The 16,620-nt window shown below is 39.1% G+C and overlaps 2 protein-coding genes across 4 annotated transcripts; one reads left to right on the forward strand and one right to left on the reverse strand.

Moving 5' to 3' along the window:
- The first annotated feature begins 1,601 nt into the window (after positions 1–1,601).
- Positions 1,602–4,029, forward strand: LOC131346623 (serum amyloid P-component-like). Of its 3 annotated transcripts, none has more exons than XM_058380153.1 (3): positions 1,602–1,906; positions 3,156–3,249; positions 3,336–4,012. In XM_058380153.1, exons 2-3 carry the CDS (start codon positions 3,192–3,194, stop codon positions 3,962–3,964), a joined length of 687 nt encoding a protein of 228 aa, XP_058236136.1. In that variant the 5' UTR covers positions 1,602–1,906; positions 3,156–3,191; the 3' UTR covers positions 3,965–4,012. The 3 variants fall into 3 exon arrangements, with proteins under 3 accessions (XP_058236136.1, XP_058236135.1, XP_058236137.1); XM_058380152.1 differs by having other exon boundaries at positions 1,605–1,906; positions 3,123–3,249; positions 3,336–4,011; XM_058380154.1 differs by lacking the exon at positions 1,602–1,906 and having other exon boundaries at positions 3,189–3,249; positions 3,336–4,029.
- A 3,747-nt stretch (positions 4,030–7,776) lies between these two features.
- On the reverse strand, positions 7,777–9,774 carry LOC131346621 (serum amyloid P-component-like). Its single transcript, XM_058380151.1, has 2 exons — positions 9,625–9,774; positions 7,777–9,539 (listed from the first exon to the last, which is right to left on the reverse strand). The coding sequence occupies exons 1-2, from the start codon at positions 9,680–9,682 to the stop codon at positions 8,911–8,913; spliced, it is 687 nt and encodes a 228-aa protein (XP_058236134.1). The 5' UTR covers positions 9,683–9,774; the 3' UTR covers positions 7,777–8,910.
- Positions 9,775–16,620: the final 6,846 nt, after the last annotated feature.

Raw genomic sequence — 16,620 nt, forward strand, 5'->3', positions numbered from 1 at the left:
GGTTGGACAGGATTAGGAACGAGTACATCAGAGGGACGGCTCATGTTGGACATTTGGGGGACAAAGTTAGGGAGGACAGATTAAGATGGTTTGGACATGTCCAGAGGAGGGAGAGTGAGTATATTAGTAGGAGAATGTTGGACATGGAGCTGCCAGGCAGGAGACAAAGAGGAAGGCCAAAGAGGAGGTATATGGAGATAATAAATGAGGATATGAAGCTAGTGGGTGCAAGTGTTGAGGATGCAGAAGATAGGGATAGGTGGAGAGAGATGATTCACTGTGGCGACCCCTGAAGGGAAAAGCCCAAAGAAGAAGAAGGAGAAATAAGTTTGTAGTCATTTTGTATCTCTGTCCTGCTGAATCTTATGGAACTGATCGGTTTAATTCAAGTGAAAGCCAGAATCATGTTTGCAAATTAAGACTCAAGGTTTTTTATATCTCACATATATAATTACGTACATGTGATATAATGTATTGAAATGGTTTTCCTTACTTCCTCATCCCACAATGGAACAACGAACAGAACCGTCAGCCAACGAAGGCCCTACACACACATTAAAAACACACACAATAACAATCTAGTGTATAAAAAAACATATCAACATATCTAGTAGACTATAGAGAAATGTAACTCGAACCAAACCAAATAGAAACTATATAGTGCACAAAATTTTAACTACTGTATTCCGAGTAAGTCCGCTAATGGGAGTACTGAGACGACGCAGTGTCCCGGGGCATGTCCGTATCTGCATCGGGATAAATATAACAGGAGAATTATAAAGGAGGCTAAAACGGACCCTTGTGGGACACTATAATGTACTTATTATGGTCTGGAGATTTGTAATTACTGCTTGAGTAAATATTCCGAAGGTGTTAAGTGCAATCTAAACAAGTCAAGACCTTGAGTATCATGGGTTCTGAACTCCACTAATACCAGGATAAAATTCATGCCTTAGGAAATATGTGCCTGGAAAACCTTCTGGAAACTAAAATGAACAATATCATGCATATGATTCATATTTTGATGATTGATGAACACTAATAAAGTCTCCTCTGAAACTATTCAGACTTGTACGAAACACCATTTTTGCACAATTTTAGGTCACTCTAAAAGAAATTCTTTCTTCTACCATTAATTAGTTTTTGAGAATAAATTTAGATGAGTGATTCCATCTAAAGGTTTCATTCTAAGGTGATTAGGTTCTGTGTCTCTGAAACAGTGCCCTATTCTTGTTCTCTACAGGAATGTAAAATATCCTAATCAGATAAGAAGCAAGTTTAAACACACTTACGGGCTTGTTGTTGGGGTTTTTTTTTTTAGTTTGGCTGGTTCGTTTTTTTTTCACTTCCAGCTGACTTGTAAACAAGTATCTTGATCCTGAGACTGTTCTTTATAAGGAATTGGTCATAAACAGACTAAACGGAACACTACGGCATGATCTATACAGCTCAAGGTCAGAAAAACTGTTTAAAGTCCCATCTGATAATGTTCAAGTTTCATTACAACAATAACAGGAAGAGGAAAACAAAAGCCATACAGTAGAAAGTCAGTGCCATATGTAATTAGCATCCATAGTGAGACACAATTAGAGAAATAAAAAGCCTTGAGATCTCCTCACTGAAGAAGATCTTCTTCACAATTACTTCACGGTGTGTTGTACGTGTTAGGACAGGCTGCTGAGTTTCAGTCTGGAATTCAGTCAGGACTACCTAGGACTCATTCAGCTGTGGGTCAGTAGAACCGCGCTTGGAAGAGTTGGGAGTACTAGAAGTTCTGGGTTCGTATCGTGGACAAGCCTATGTTTTGGGGCAGTGGTAGCTCAGTTAAAATGTTAGACTAGATATTTTTCATCTCTGTTCTGGTACCGAGGTGGTGGAATGAACTTCTCCTTAGATGTTCCAACAGGTGAGTTACTGGCTTCATCTTCAAATGACAGATGAAGGCCTACCTCTTCCTGAAACACTTAAACTAGCTCATTTATGTATTTATATATCTTTAAAAACTGTTATAATTCATCCCGAAAAAGTTTTATACTGATGGCATCCTAAGTCTGTGACCTACTGGTCTGTGACCAGTGTTGATGTATTGAATGATAGAGACTTCAAAAGTACTTTTGTACGTCGCTCTCGATTAGGGCGTCTTCCAAATGCCAGAAATGTAAAGAAGACGCATCCCAGCATTTCCAGCATTCCCAGCAAATCCCAGTATTACCAATCTGCCACTGCTGGACTCTCAAGCAAAGATTTTAGTCTTCAACTGCTCAGATGTACAAATAAGATGAATGTAAATTGTTTTGGGCCACCAAGATCTGTGTCCAGAAAAGCCTTTCTGACCTGCTGAATCCTCACACAGCTAGGATCTGTTGATGAAATTCAGACACAGGGATAGAAGCAAATCTCCATCATTGTCCATTCAAGTACAGAGCTGGTTGAAGAGCTGATGGGCTGAGACCTGGGACCATGGGATTCTCTCTAACCGGCCATTAATCCCTTAATCTGTAACATAATTTAACTTGGAGTTGGTTGTGAAGTCCAGTCCAGTGCTGAAGAAATCTTATGTCACTTCCTGAGGATTCAAGTGTTGTCATGTTTTATCCTGTCCTCAAATTTAGCTTGTAATTTTTTTGTAAATTCCTTTATGACACGCTTTACAATTGACACCGATCAGGCATAACATTCTGAGCAGTGAGAGGTGAAGTGAATAACACTGATGATTTCCTCATCATGGCACCTGTTAGTGGGTGGGATATATTAGAGGCAGCAAGTGAACATTTTGTCCTCAAAGTTGATGTGTTAGAAGCAGGAAAAATGGACAAGAGTAAGGATTTGAGTGAGTTTGACGAAGGGCAGAATTGTGATGGCGGATAGACGACTGGATCAGAGCATCTCCAAAACTGCAGCTCTTGTGGGGGTGTTCCCGGTCTGCAGTGGTCATTAATTATTAAAAGTGTCCTTTAAGTCCTGTAAGGTGCGACTTAGACAAATAAAAGAATTCAAATGTTATCTTTATTACGGTTCAAAGTCACAAGAGCCGTGAAAAATAGTACAAAGTACAGTCTATTCAAACTACATTAAGGTTAATTAATAACTGTGACTATTTAAAACAAATCCTATAAATACAGAACACCTTCATGAATCCTGTATGAATCCTGCAGACAGACTGATACGTCGATCAGAAGTCGATTAGAGAAATGGAGAGACTCGTGGTCTTACTCTCATTGTTTCTCCTCACCACAGCTGAAAGACAAGGTTTGTCTGTCGCTTCGCATTACTGAGAATATGAATGGATCGTGTTTAATGTATTGTTTACGATTTTTTTTATTTCCAATGTAAAGATCTTTCAGGTAAAATGTTCACGTTTCCTGTGGAGTCCAATACTCATCACGTGCTCCTGAGTCCTGAGCTGAATAAGATCATGTTCACCGTGAGCGTATGTCTGCGTTCCTTCTCCGACATCTCCAGAGCTCAGAGCCTTTTCTCACTTTCTCTACCATCGGCGGACAACGGATTTTTAATTTACAAGTCGAAGAAAGCGCTGTACGAATTGTACATATTAGGTGCAACAAACACTTTTTGGGGTTTACAGGATGAACCGAATGTCTGGAATTCGATCTGCGCTACCTGGGATGCTACCACAGGGCTCTCTCAGCTGTGGGTCAACGGAATCCCGAGCTCACGAAAAGGAATCAAGGCAGGAAGCTCTTTAATGGGAATTCCAAAAATCATCTTGGGTCAAGAGCAAGATTCCTACGGTGGAAAGTTTGACACCGCGCAGTCATTTGTAGGGATGCTGACCGATGTGCACATGTGGGACTCTGTTCTGTCTCCGGCTCAGATTGCGTATTATACATCCGGCGGACAGTTTCAGCCGGGAAACGTTCTCAACTGGAACTCACTAGAATTCACTAAAAACGGGTACGTGGTTGTGGAAAGCAAGGAAACGTCTTATAAAGTCGGTTTTTAGGATCAAGATTCGGATGCATGCTAACAAGTCATAAATACTCCATAATTTGAAGTTACATACGTTGAAAAATCCCATTGAAAAATCAAATGATTCATCATCTAATTCATTAGTTTTTTTAGGTGAGGGTCAGGACATAAAAAGTCATTTCCATGTGTAAGTTTAATATAAAACAATAACACAAACACCTAAAAAGAAACAAGCTCATTTATTTGAATATCCCGCCTTATGAATGTAAATATATTCAGGGCACATGACCGTAAAAGCACATGGCCTAGCAAAGACAACATAGATAACATTTCCCAAGAAAGCACAAACATGGTGTATAAAAGTTTGATACTCAGTTAGATAGTTGAAAAACAATAAAATCAATACACAAACAAAGCTAGTGGCTCGATGGATAAACATTATTATTTGAAACATTTTTTTAATTGGATTCAAGCTCATAGGCGATATATACGGCAGAGCGTTAGGGGATATCATTTAGCATTGAAAACCTGTCCAGCCCGTTACAGGCCGAAGCCGCACGTCTCTTTTTCACCGAATCTGTACATTTTTTCTCACGTTTCAACTCAATATGAGAACACATTGTTATTGTGGTATGCTAATGAGGACACGCGGAAGTGTCACGTGACTTTCTGCCCTTCTCCTGTCTCATTAGCATACTTGGATGGTTTTTTTTTTTTTAAATTCTGCTTTATTGTATTGTACTATTTGATGTTATTGAACACGGCTCAAAACATTGTTTATTTACTTGACCTTTACATTAAAGCTTTCTTTCTGCTCTATTTTGAGATGTACATGTTTTTTGGACTGTGGGAGGAAACCGGAGTACCCGGAGTAAACCCAAGCAGGCACGGGGAGAACATGCAAACTCCACACAGAAAGGCCCCTGCCTGTTCCCGGGATTCAGACCCAGGACCTTCTTGCTGTGAGGCAACAGCGCTAACCACTAAGCCACCACGCTGCCCCAATTGTCAGAACTAATCTATAACTCTACCATATTAATGTTGTGTGTTTTGTTCCGTAAAACCCAATAGACGCAAACTGCTGGAATGGTGTGATTTTTTTTTCCCTCCTCCCTCTTTTTATTTAGTAAACACTGAATTCAATCTGAAATGAATTTAAAGAAAAAGATCACATGAAGCTCATCCATGTCATACAGGTGTCTGTTTCTTCTTGACTGTTAAGACAAAAAGAAACGTGTCGCTCCGACTCCATTTAAATCCTCCTTATGATTTAAAAATGTGCTTAAATTCTTTAAAAATAAGTAAGTAAAAAAAAAATTCTGTATCAAAATAACTACTGAATTGAGAAGCAACAAGAAATCGGACCATGTTGTGTTACGAATCTGTAAATGACACCAAAATTAGATGCTATGGAAAATATATCGTGTTAGAGTCACGCCAACGCCGGATTTCCACCTGACCACATCACAGCCTACAAACACCTCGCTCCTTCATCACCACGCTCCTACACACCCCATAATAATCAGACAAACCTGTTCCCAGTCACTCCCTCACCCTGCACACACTCGCTTCACACTCTCACAGTGACTGTTTCCATAGTAACGCTTAAGCTACGTCCGAAATCGAGTATTTAACCACTGTTCTGTTCTGCTGTGTGGTATAGTGTGTTCACGCTCCAACAAGAGCACTTTAAAAACCCTGCTTCTTCTAAAAAGGCACCACTGTAACTCTTAACGCTGGTATTTTCACAGCACTGTATGTCAGAAGACTACAGACACGGTGAATCACGCCGAATCTCATTTCACACTGTTTTGCTGACGGTTCATATCTTAATGAAATGATAAACGATGATGGTGTTTTTTTGCACTTGGGGGAAAAAAAAGAAATGTTAAAAATACACTATATTGACGTCTGCCTTTACATGCCCATGACTGTAATATGGAGTTGTCCGGAAGAAAAAATAGCGACAAAAGTATTTGAGGCAAAAAAAAATGTGCTGAATAGCAGAAACTGAAAAAAAAAAAAAAAACAGTGTTTGCATTTTAAGGTTCTGCAATTCAACATGGTTGCATAATTAAGCTGTGATTTTTTCAAGTGGAGACACAAAATTGTTTAAAATTTCAATATTAAATATTCAGATTTTTAAAATACAACCTTTAATAATTGACAGGACATTTCGGTGCACATTATTTCACTTCAACAAATTCACTGATCCAAATTCGCCAAGAAATTCAACATTCTACATCCGGGTATCGCAGGAAGAGAACTCGAACATTGACGCATAATTGACACCTGCTGCTTGTCTGCTTCACCAGCAGGTGGTACAAGTGAGTTTGATGCGATAAAAGCAACAGGTAGACCCAGGCTATCACATCACACTCAGGGATTTGCCAAAATGGACCACAAAAGCATAGTTTACATTAAGTATATTTGTTTTTATCAGCCTTACTAGTCAAATAAATGAAACAAAAATAAAACGACAACATGTAAAAGAAAAACATTCAGGCCCAGATAATCATACATCTACTTACCCATTGGTCTATTTTGGCAAATCCCTGAGTGAGATGTGATGAGCCTGGGTCTACCTGTTGCTATTACCTCATCAAACTCACTTTTCAGCATCTACATATTCCTATAAGGCCACGTCATTGACAGGCATGGAGTCCATTGCTATGCCAATGATACTCAGCTCTATGTGAGATTAAACCCGACCTCTCTGTTGTTTCCATTAAGTCTCACTTGTTGCCTGGAGGAGATTACGGTGTGGATGTCAGAAAAATTCCTTCAACTGAATTGCACTAAAACTGAAGCCCTTCTAATTAGCACCCCTACCAGCTTTGTTCCTCCCCCATTACCTGTATCTCCTTTTCTGGCCACACCATTACTCTCTCCAATTCTGTTAATAACCAATTGTCATTTGAATCTCATGTCCACTAACTCTGTAAAACTGCATTTTTTCATCTCAGAAACATAGCCAAACTCCTCCCCTCCCTTTCCCTCTGTGATGCTGAAAGGTTGGTCCACGCCTTTGTCCCCTCCAGGCTTGACTATTGTAATGCACTCCTCATTGGGATCTCTGGCAAAATTTCCAACACATTCAAAATAGTGCTTCCAGGATCCTTATGAGGGTGCGGAAATATGAGCACATTACTCCAACCCTTCAGACACTCCACTGGCTCCCCATCCACCTCTGTATTGAATACAAACTCTGTCTACTCACCCACCAGCGCATCCATGGAAATGCCCCACTCTATCTTAAAGAACTCCGTACTCCACAATCTACAACAAGACACCTTCGCTCCACAAATACCCACTGTCCCTGCCCCCCCAGGACAAAACTTTACACAATGGGGGATCGAGCCTTCTCAGGAATGCACTGTCTGAGAACTTGCGGGCACCACAGACTGTGGACTGTTTTAAAAAATAGTTAAAGACTTTTCTGTTCAGGAAAGCTTACTAATGGGGGTGCATTACTCTTTTATTTTGTTTTTAATTTACATGTGTCGCACTTTGAGATTTGCCTGTAAATGTAAAGTGCTTTATAAATAAAATGAATTATTATTATTATTATTATTATTATTTATTTATTTTTTTTTATTATTATTATTATATTTTTTAGAGGCTGAATGAAGTGGGTTAAATTCACATCTCATCATCTTTAATATCTAACCCTCAACCTTGATACTACCCTCATTATTATACACTGTTCATTAACGGCACAAGAAGAATTCTTCGAGAGTCGATCGTAAAGAAAAGAATGAAACCACTGACTCCATCTGCTGAAGAGTTTAAAGTCGTGGTGCAGCTTAAAAATCTTTTTTTTTTTTCAATTGAATTTTATTAGTAGAGTGCTTTTAACAATGGACATTGTCTCAAAGCAGCTTTACAGAACATAAGAAAAATAGTCCAAGATTAATGTGAGACAAAATCATCCCTGACGAGCAAGACTGAGGTGACTGTGGCAAATTTATAGAACGTCTTAACGTAATAGTGATTCAAAAGACCGAACAAACTTTCTTCTTTAGAAATTAAGTGACAATAATTCTTTTTTAACAACACTAAACAATATCATTCTGTAAATATTTACAAAGTAACACTTCAGCGTCTTTCCAAAAAAAACCCTCAGTAATCATTTTGGTAAAAGCAAATAAACTTTACAGAATGTAAAAAAAAAAGACAATACAGTATGTGAAAAAATTCAACTTTAAAGTAATATAAGTTCTCAAAATAGAGCAGAAAGAAAGCTTATTTAATGTAAAGGATGGGTAAATAAACACTGATTAGAGCCGTGTTCAATAACATCAAATCCCCCAAACTGTACAATAAAATAAAGCAGAATTTAAAAAATTACAAGTTTTTTTTGTATACTAATGAGACTAACGAGGGCAGAAAGTCACGTGACACTTCCGCGTGTCCTCATTAGCATACCACAATAACAATGTGTTCTCATATTGAGTAGAAACGTGAGATTCAGTGAAAAAGAGGCGTGCGGCTTCGGCCTGTAACGGGCTGGACAGGTTTTCAATGCTTATTGATATCCCCTAACGCTCTGCCGTATATATCACCTATGAGCTCGAATCCAATTTAAATTTCCATCGAGCCACTAGCTTTGTTTGTGTATTGATTTTATTGTTTTTCAACTATCGAACTGAGTATCAAACTTTTATACACCATGTTTGTGCTTTCTTGGGAAATGTTATCTATGTTGTCTTTGCTAGGCCACGTGCTTTTACGGTCATGTGACCTGAATATATTTACATTCATAAGGTGGGATATTCAAATAAATGAGCTTGTTTCTTTTTAGGTGTTTGTGTTATTGTTTTATATTAAACTTACACATGGAAATGACTTTTTATGTCCTGACCCTCACCTCACATCTGACTATAAAAACTAATTAATTAGCCTATCATTTGTCAGAATGTATATTACTTTAAATTATGGAGTATTTATGACTTGTTAGCATGCATCTGAATCTTGATCCTAAAAACCGACTTTATAAGACGTTTCCTTGCTTTCCACAACCACGTACCCGTTTTTAGTGAATTCTAGTGAGTTCCAGTTGAGAACGTTTCCCGGCTGAAACTGTCTGCCGGATGTATAATATGCAATCTGAGCCGGAGACAGAACAGAGTCCCACATGTGCACATCGGTCAGCATCCCTACAAATGACTGCGCGGTGTCAAACTTTCCACCGTAGGAATCTTGCTCTTGACCCAAGATGATTTTTGGAATTCCCATTAAAGAGCTTCCTGCCTTGATTCCTTTTCGTGAGCTCGGGATTCCGTTGACCCACAGCTGAGAGAGCCCTGTGGTAGCATCCAAGGTAGCGCAGATCGAATTCCAGACATTCGGTTCTTCCTGTAAACCCCAAAAAGTGCCTTCTACACCCAAAATGTTTAAAATGTACACCCCTTGCTTCAACTTGTAAATTAAAAATCCGTTGTCCGCCGATGGTAGAGAAAGTGAGAAAAGGCTCTGAGCTCTGGAGATGTCGGAGAAGGAACGCAGACATACGCTCACGGTGAACATGATCTTATTCAGCTCAGGACTCAGGAGCACGTGATGAGTATTGGACTCCACAGGAAACGTGAACATTTTACCTGAAAGATCTTTACATTGGAAATAAAAAAATCGTAAACAATACATTAAACACGATCCATTCATATTCTCAGTAATGCAAAGCGACAGACAAACCTTGTCTTTCAGCTGTGGTGAGGAGAAACAATGAGAGTAAGACCACGAGTCTCTCCATTTCTCTAATCGACTTCTGATCGACGTATCAGTCTGTCTGCAGGATTCATACAGGATTCATGAAGGTGTTCTGTATTTATAGGATTTGTTTTAAATAGTCACAGTTATTATTTAACCTAAATGTAGCTTGAATAGACTGTACTTTGTACTATTTTTCGTGGCTCTTGTGACTTTGAACCGTAATTAAGATAACATTTGAATTCTTTATTTTTCCAGTTATTATTTTACCAGGTTTCGTCAGTCAGATATTATATATTATACACCCTGCATCAACAATGTTTCCTCATTTAAAGAAGCACATAGTTGTTGAATGGCTTTATTGGGTGCTGTTCAATAAACAAAAATCAAGGACAAAAGCACAAAATAATAAAAACAAACATGTACAAGCTAGCAAGTTATAAAGTGTGTCATGAACAAATTTACAGAAATTACAATGCAGCTAAATTTGAGGAGTGGAGAAACATGACAACAATTCTCAGGAAGTGACATAACATTACTTCAGCCCTGGACTGGACTTCACAACCATCTCTAAGTTAAACAGGTTTTATGTTACTGGTTAAGGGATTGATGGCTGGTTAAAGAGAATCCCATCTCCTATAGGACCCAGACACAGGATGCACCGTCTCAAGCCTTCAGCAGTTGCTGGGAATGCTGGGATGCATCATTGATTGGTAATGCTGGGATGCATCTTCTTTACATTTCTGGCATTTGGAAGACGCCCTTATCTAGAGCGACGTACAAAAGTGCTTTCAAGTGTCTCTATTAGTAAATACATCAACACTGGTCACAGACCAGTAGGTCACAGACTTAGGATACCATCAGCCTAAAACTTTATTGGGAGGAATTATAACAGATTTTAAGGATATATAAATACATAAAACAAATAGAGAAAATAAGAGCTAGTTGAAGTGTTTCAGGAAGAGGTAAGTGTCACGTCCGGGAGCCCCTACCCCGTGTGGGGTGCGAACCCGGACCTCCGTGGTCACTGTGAGTGTCCGTACGCCATGGAGTAGACCCATACGCAGGATTCAAAAGGCACTGCTTTATTAACATAAACACAAGAAATGGGGAAACTAAACTAATAACGAAGACATGACAACACTAACAGAAACCTAAACACTAACAGAAACCTAAAACCTGAATTCCAGACTGAAACCCAGCAGCCTGTCCGAACATGTACAACACACCGTGAAGTAATTGTGAAGATCTTCTTCATCTCAGGACAGAGAGCCACATGATGAACATTGGACTGACCGGTCAACACTTTAACTGAAAGTTCTAAACAATGACAACAATATTTTGCTTTTGATTGGACTTTAAACTGTTTTTGTGACCTTGAGCTGTACAGATCGTGCCATAGAGTTCCATTTAGTCAGTTTATGACTAATTCCTTAGAAAGATATAAAGATACGTTTTTATAAGTCAACTGGAAATGAAATTAAAAAAAAACAACCAGCCAAACTAAAAAAAAAACCCAACAACAAGCCCATGAGTGTGTTTAAAGATGCTTCTTATCTGATTAGGATAATTTACATTCCTGTAGAGAACAAGAATAGTGCACTGTTTCAGAGACACAGAACTTAATCACCTTAGACTATTCCCTAGTCATCTAAATTTATTCACAAAAACGAAAACATGAAAATTTGAAAAATTATGAAAGTCTGTAAGAAGAAGAGGTCAAAGATCGAGATAGAGAAGTAAACCAAGTGGTGGAAGCTGAAAAAGGAGGAATGTTGTGAGGAATTTAGACAGAGGTTGAGACAGACTCTGGATGGTCAAGTAGTGCTACCAGATGACTGAGAAACTACAGCAGATGTGATCAGGGAGACAGGAAGAAAGGTGCTGGGTGTGTCATCTGGAAGGAGAAAAGAAGATAAGGAGACTTGGTGGTGGAATGAGGAAGTTCAGGATAGTATTCAGAGGAAGAGGTTAGCCAAGAAGTGGGACATGGACAGGACTGAAGAGAATAGACAGGAATACAAGGAGTTACAGTGCAGAGTGAAGAGGGAGGTGTCTAAGGCCAAGCAGAAGGCGTATGATGAGTTGTACACTAGGTTAGACACTAGAGACGGACAGAAGGACTTGTACAGGTTAGCTAGGCAGAGGGATCGAGATGGGAAGGATGTGCAGCAAGTTAGACTTATTAAGGATAGAGATGGAAAGGTGCTCACAAGTGAGGAGAGTGTACAGAGAAGATGGAAGGAGAACTTTGAAGAGCTGATCAATGAGGAAAATGAGAGGGAACAAAGAGTACAAGTGGTGAACTCTGTGGAACAGAAAGTAAATAAGATTAGAAAGGATGAAGTCAGGAAGGCTTTGAAGAGGATGAAAAGTGAAAAGGCAGTTGGTCCTGACAACATCCCGGTGGAGGTCTGGAAGTGTTTGGAGAGGCAGCAGTGGAATTTTTCACTAGTATGTTTAACAGGGTTTTAAAAAGTGAGAAGATACCTGAGGAATGGAGAAGAAATGATCTTTAAGAATAAGGGTGATGTGCATCAAGGGGAAGGTGTACAAGACGGTGGTGAGACCGGCCATGCTGTATGGTTTAGACGCAGTGTCAGTGAGGAAGAGACAGGAGTCAGAGCTGGAGGTAGCAGAACTGAAGATGTTGAGGTTCTCTTTGGGAGGGACACGATTGGACAGGATTAGGAACGAGGACATCAGAGAGACAGCTTATGTTGGACGTTTGGGGGCAAAGTTAGGGAGGCCAGATTAAGATGGTTTGGACATGTTCAGAGGAGGGAGAGTGAGTATATTGGTAGGAGAATGTTGGACATGGAGCTGCCAGACAGAAGGCAAAGAGGAAGGCCAAAGAGGAGGTATATGGATGGAATAAATGAGGATATGAAGCTAGTAGGTGCAAGTGTTGAGGATGCAGAAGATAGGGATAGGTGGAGAGAGATGATTCGCTGTGGAGACCCCTGAAGGGAAAAGCCCAAAGAATAGGAAGAAGAAGAAGAAATAGTGATGACAACAAGAGAATTATAAGGGAGGCTAAAACAGACCCTTGAGCTCTTCTGATTTCCTCCATAAAGTTCCATTGTATGGGAGCCAGGATGACAGAGAATGGTAGGATGGGATCAGACTGACACTGTGAGTTTTTGACTTCCATTTGGCGGGACAGCACGTCAACTTTGCCGCTCTTGGAACCTGGACGGTAGGTGACGGAGAAGTGGAAGCGGGTGAAGAAGAGGGCCCAGCGAGCCTGATGGGGGTTGAGACGCTTGGCACCGCGCACTTAGGCAAAGTATCCTGTAAGGATGAGCCGGAGGCTGCAAGAGTCAAATCCATGCACGGATCTTTATTTATAAACACACAGGCTAAATCGTAGTCAGAAAACAAGTTTGAGTCAAAACCGGAAAAAACACTGATAGGAGAAAACAAAACCGAAAGCACAAAACAAAGCGTGCAGGCAGGGAAACAGGCAGGGTCATACACGGGAATCACTATCAGAGACAAGGCAAGAATCAGTCATGGAAAACAGGCAGGAATTATACACAATAATAGCAAAACAACATGCTCGGTAAGTCATGTGAGGACGATACTTCGCGTTAAACAATGGGTGCGTGGGGTATTTATGTCCGTGGGAAAACAAGCGGCGTGTCACGTGAGTAATTAGTATTCTGAGGAGGGTTCTCGTTCATGTTGGGATCTAACACTTCTACCATTAATTAGTCTTTGTGAATAAATTTAGATGAATAGGGTCTAGTCTAAGGTGATTAGGTTCTGAGTCTCTGAAACAGTTCCCTATTCTTGTTCTCTGCAGGAATGTAAATTATCCTAATCATTTAAGAAGCAAGTTTAAACACACTTATGGGCTTCTTGTTGGGTTTTTTGGGTTTTTTTAGTTTGACTGGTTCCCTTTTTTTTTTACTTCACTTCCAGTTGACTTAAACATGTATCTTGATTCTGAGACTGTTCTTTATAAGGAATTGGTAATAAACAGACTAAAGGGAACACTATAATAATATATAGATATAATAATGACATAATATATATATATATATATATATAATAAAATATAATATAATAATGAAAGGTTTATCTTATCTTATCTTATCTTATCTTGCGGCACGATCTATATAGCTCAAGGTCACAAAAACAGTTTAAAGTCCAATCTGATAATGTTAAAGTTTTATTACAACAATAACAGGAAGAGGAAAACAAAAGCCATACAGTAGAAAGTCAGTGCCATATGTAATTAGCATCCATAGTGAGACACGATTAGAGAAACGAAGAGACTTAAGGTCTGTGGCTGAATGACTGTGGCTGAATGACAACTTTTGCCTAAATGACATCTTTATATCATTTAGAATGGAAGTTCATTCTGTTTCAGAAAAGAAAAAAAATATTGTTGGCATTGGTTAGATCTTCATAATTGTTCAGTCCAAAGTTCATCCTGAGATGAAGAAGATCTTCTTTACGATTGCGTCACGCTGTGTTGTACGTTTTAGGACATGCTGCTGAGTTTTGAAGGTAAAAGCCAGTGTCTGGAATTCAGTCAGGACTACCTAGGACTCATTCAGCTGTGGGTCAGTGGAATCGTGAGCAGGAGCTTGGAAGAGTTGGGAGTACTAGAAGTTCGTATCATGGACAAGCCCATGTTTTGGGGCAGTGGTAGCTCAGTGGTTAAAATGTTAGACTAGATATTTTTCATCTCTGTTCTGGTACCGAGATGGTGGAATGAACTTCTCCTTAGATGTTCCAACAGGTGAGTCACTGGCTTCATCTTCAAATGAGGGGTGAAGACCTACTTCTCTCTGAAACACTTAAACTAGCTCTTATTTTCTCTATTTGTTTTATGTATTTATATATCCTTACAATATAGTATAATTCATTCCAGTAAAGTTTTAAGCTGATGGCATTCTAAATCTGTGACCAGTGTTGATGTATTTGACTTGAAAGCACTTGTGTATTTCGCTCTAGATAAGGGCGTCCATAAGCGAGGGGTGTACATTTTAAACATTTTGGGTGTAGAAGGCACTTTTTTGGGTTTACAGGATGAACCGAATGTCTAGAATTCAATCTGTGCTTCGTGGGTCAACGGAACCCCAAGCTCATGAAAAGGAATCAAGGCAGAAAGTTCTGTCTCCGGCTCAGATTGCGTATTATACATCCGGCGGACAGTTTCAGCCGGGAAACCTTCTCAACTGGAACTCACTAGAATTCACTAAAAACGGGTACGTTTCAACGTTAATATGAGAACATGTCATTATTGTGGTAAGCTAATTAGGATGCGCGAAAGTGTCATGTGATTTTCTGCCCTCCTCCTGTCTCATTAACATACAAAATACTTGTAATGTTTTAAATATGTTTTATTTTATTGTACAGTAACGGTTTGGGGGATTTGATGTTATTGAACACGGCTCGAAACACTGTTTATTTAACCGTCCTTTATATTAAATAAGCTTTCTTTCTGGTCTATTTTGAGAACTTTGAGTACTTTAACGTTGAATTTTTTCACATATTTTATTTCACTTGTCTTTTTTTTGCATTCTGTAAAGTTTATTCGCTTTTACCAAAATGATTACTGGGGGGTTTTGGAAAGACACTGAAGTGTTAATTTGTAAATATTTCCAGAATGATATTGTTTAGTGTTGTTAAAACTTTATCAGAAAGAATTATTGTCACTTAAAAAAAATTTTCAGCCTTTTGAATCACTATTACATTATGATGCTCTATAAATTTGCCACAGTCGCCTCAGTCTTGCTCATCAGGGATGATTTTGTCTCACATTAATCTTGGACTACTTTTCTTATGTTCTGTAAAGCTGCTTTGAGACAAGGTCCATTGTTAAAAGCGCTCTACTAATAAAATTCGATTGAAAAAAAAAAAAAGGTTTTTAAGCTGCATCACGACTTTAAACTCTTCAGCAGACGGAGTCAGTGGTTCCTTCTTTTCTTCACGATCGTCTCTCACTAAGTTTTGGAGAATTCTTCTTGTGCTGTTAATGAACAGTGTGTAATAATGAGTGTAGTATCGAGGTTGAGGGTTAGATATTAAAGATGATGAGATGTGAATTTAACCCACTTCATTCAGCCTCTAAAAAACATCATGGCAGAAGAAGTAGCAGAGGAAGATGTCCATCTTCAGCGCTATGACACTGAGGCTGGATGATCAGCTTATGGATACTTAAATGACACCCAGTCTACTAAGAATCTCTGTAGATTTCCACCTTAACTCTTTTTCCTATCTTTTAGAAACCAAAGAATAGAGTTTGCTCCTGTTGTTGTTGTGTTCTCCGAGTGCTTGTCCATCTAAAAAGCAGCTCAGATTTTATCTTCAACCAGTAAAATTCTGTGTAAGGTTCTCCAACAGAGGGAAAAACACGCGTCTAAAACACACTGAAAGCCGACAGACTCGTTTTAGATCAGACTGAACATCATTCATTACTTTACACTGATTGAAAATCTCCCATAAGTCCAGTTCTGTTAGTGAAAGTGAGACTGGATCAGCAGTGAACTGGTAAAATGGTTAATGAGAGTTCCACTCGTTCTTCATCACCACCAGGTGAACATCTACTTCTGCTTTTGATGAAAGACTGATAGCACTGATAGCAAGTTTGTCCAGAATTTGAGTCTGTGTTCATCCAGTAAACTTCTCCAAATTGCATAAAAAAAATAGCAGACTGGAAAATGTCAAAAAATAAAATGTTATTCTTCTCTATCGGCCCTCATTCCTGCTGTTTCAAAGAAAACAATTCGATATTTGATATTTTTAATAAGCAATAAACAAGTCTTCTTCAGTGTCATGCCATTTTTGCATTACAGTTCCTCTTTATACACTATATTGCCAAAAGTTTGGGACACCCCTCCAAGTTATTGAGTTCAGGTGTTGTTTTTCAGGGGTTGAGCTTCAGCTTCATTCCAGGACATTTTGGACAATTTCATGCTCTTTGTGGGAACAGTTTGGGGATGACCCCTTCCTGTTCCAATATGA

This window comes from Hemibagrus wyckioides, linkage group LG26 (genome assembly GCF_019097595.1).
Source record: "Hemibagrus wyckioides isolate EC202008001 linkage group LG26, SWU_Hwy_1.0, whole genome shotgun sequence".
Lineage (NCBI taxonomy): Eukaryota > Metazoa > Chordata > Actinopteri > Siluriformes > Bagridae > Hemibagrus > Hemibagrus wyckioides.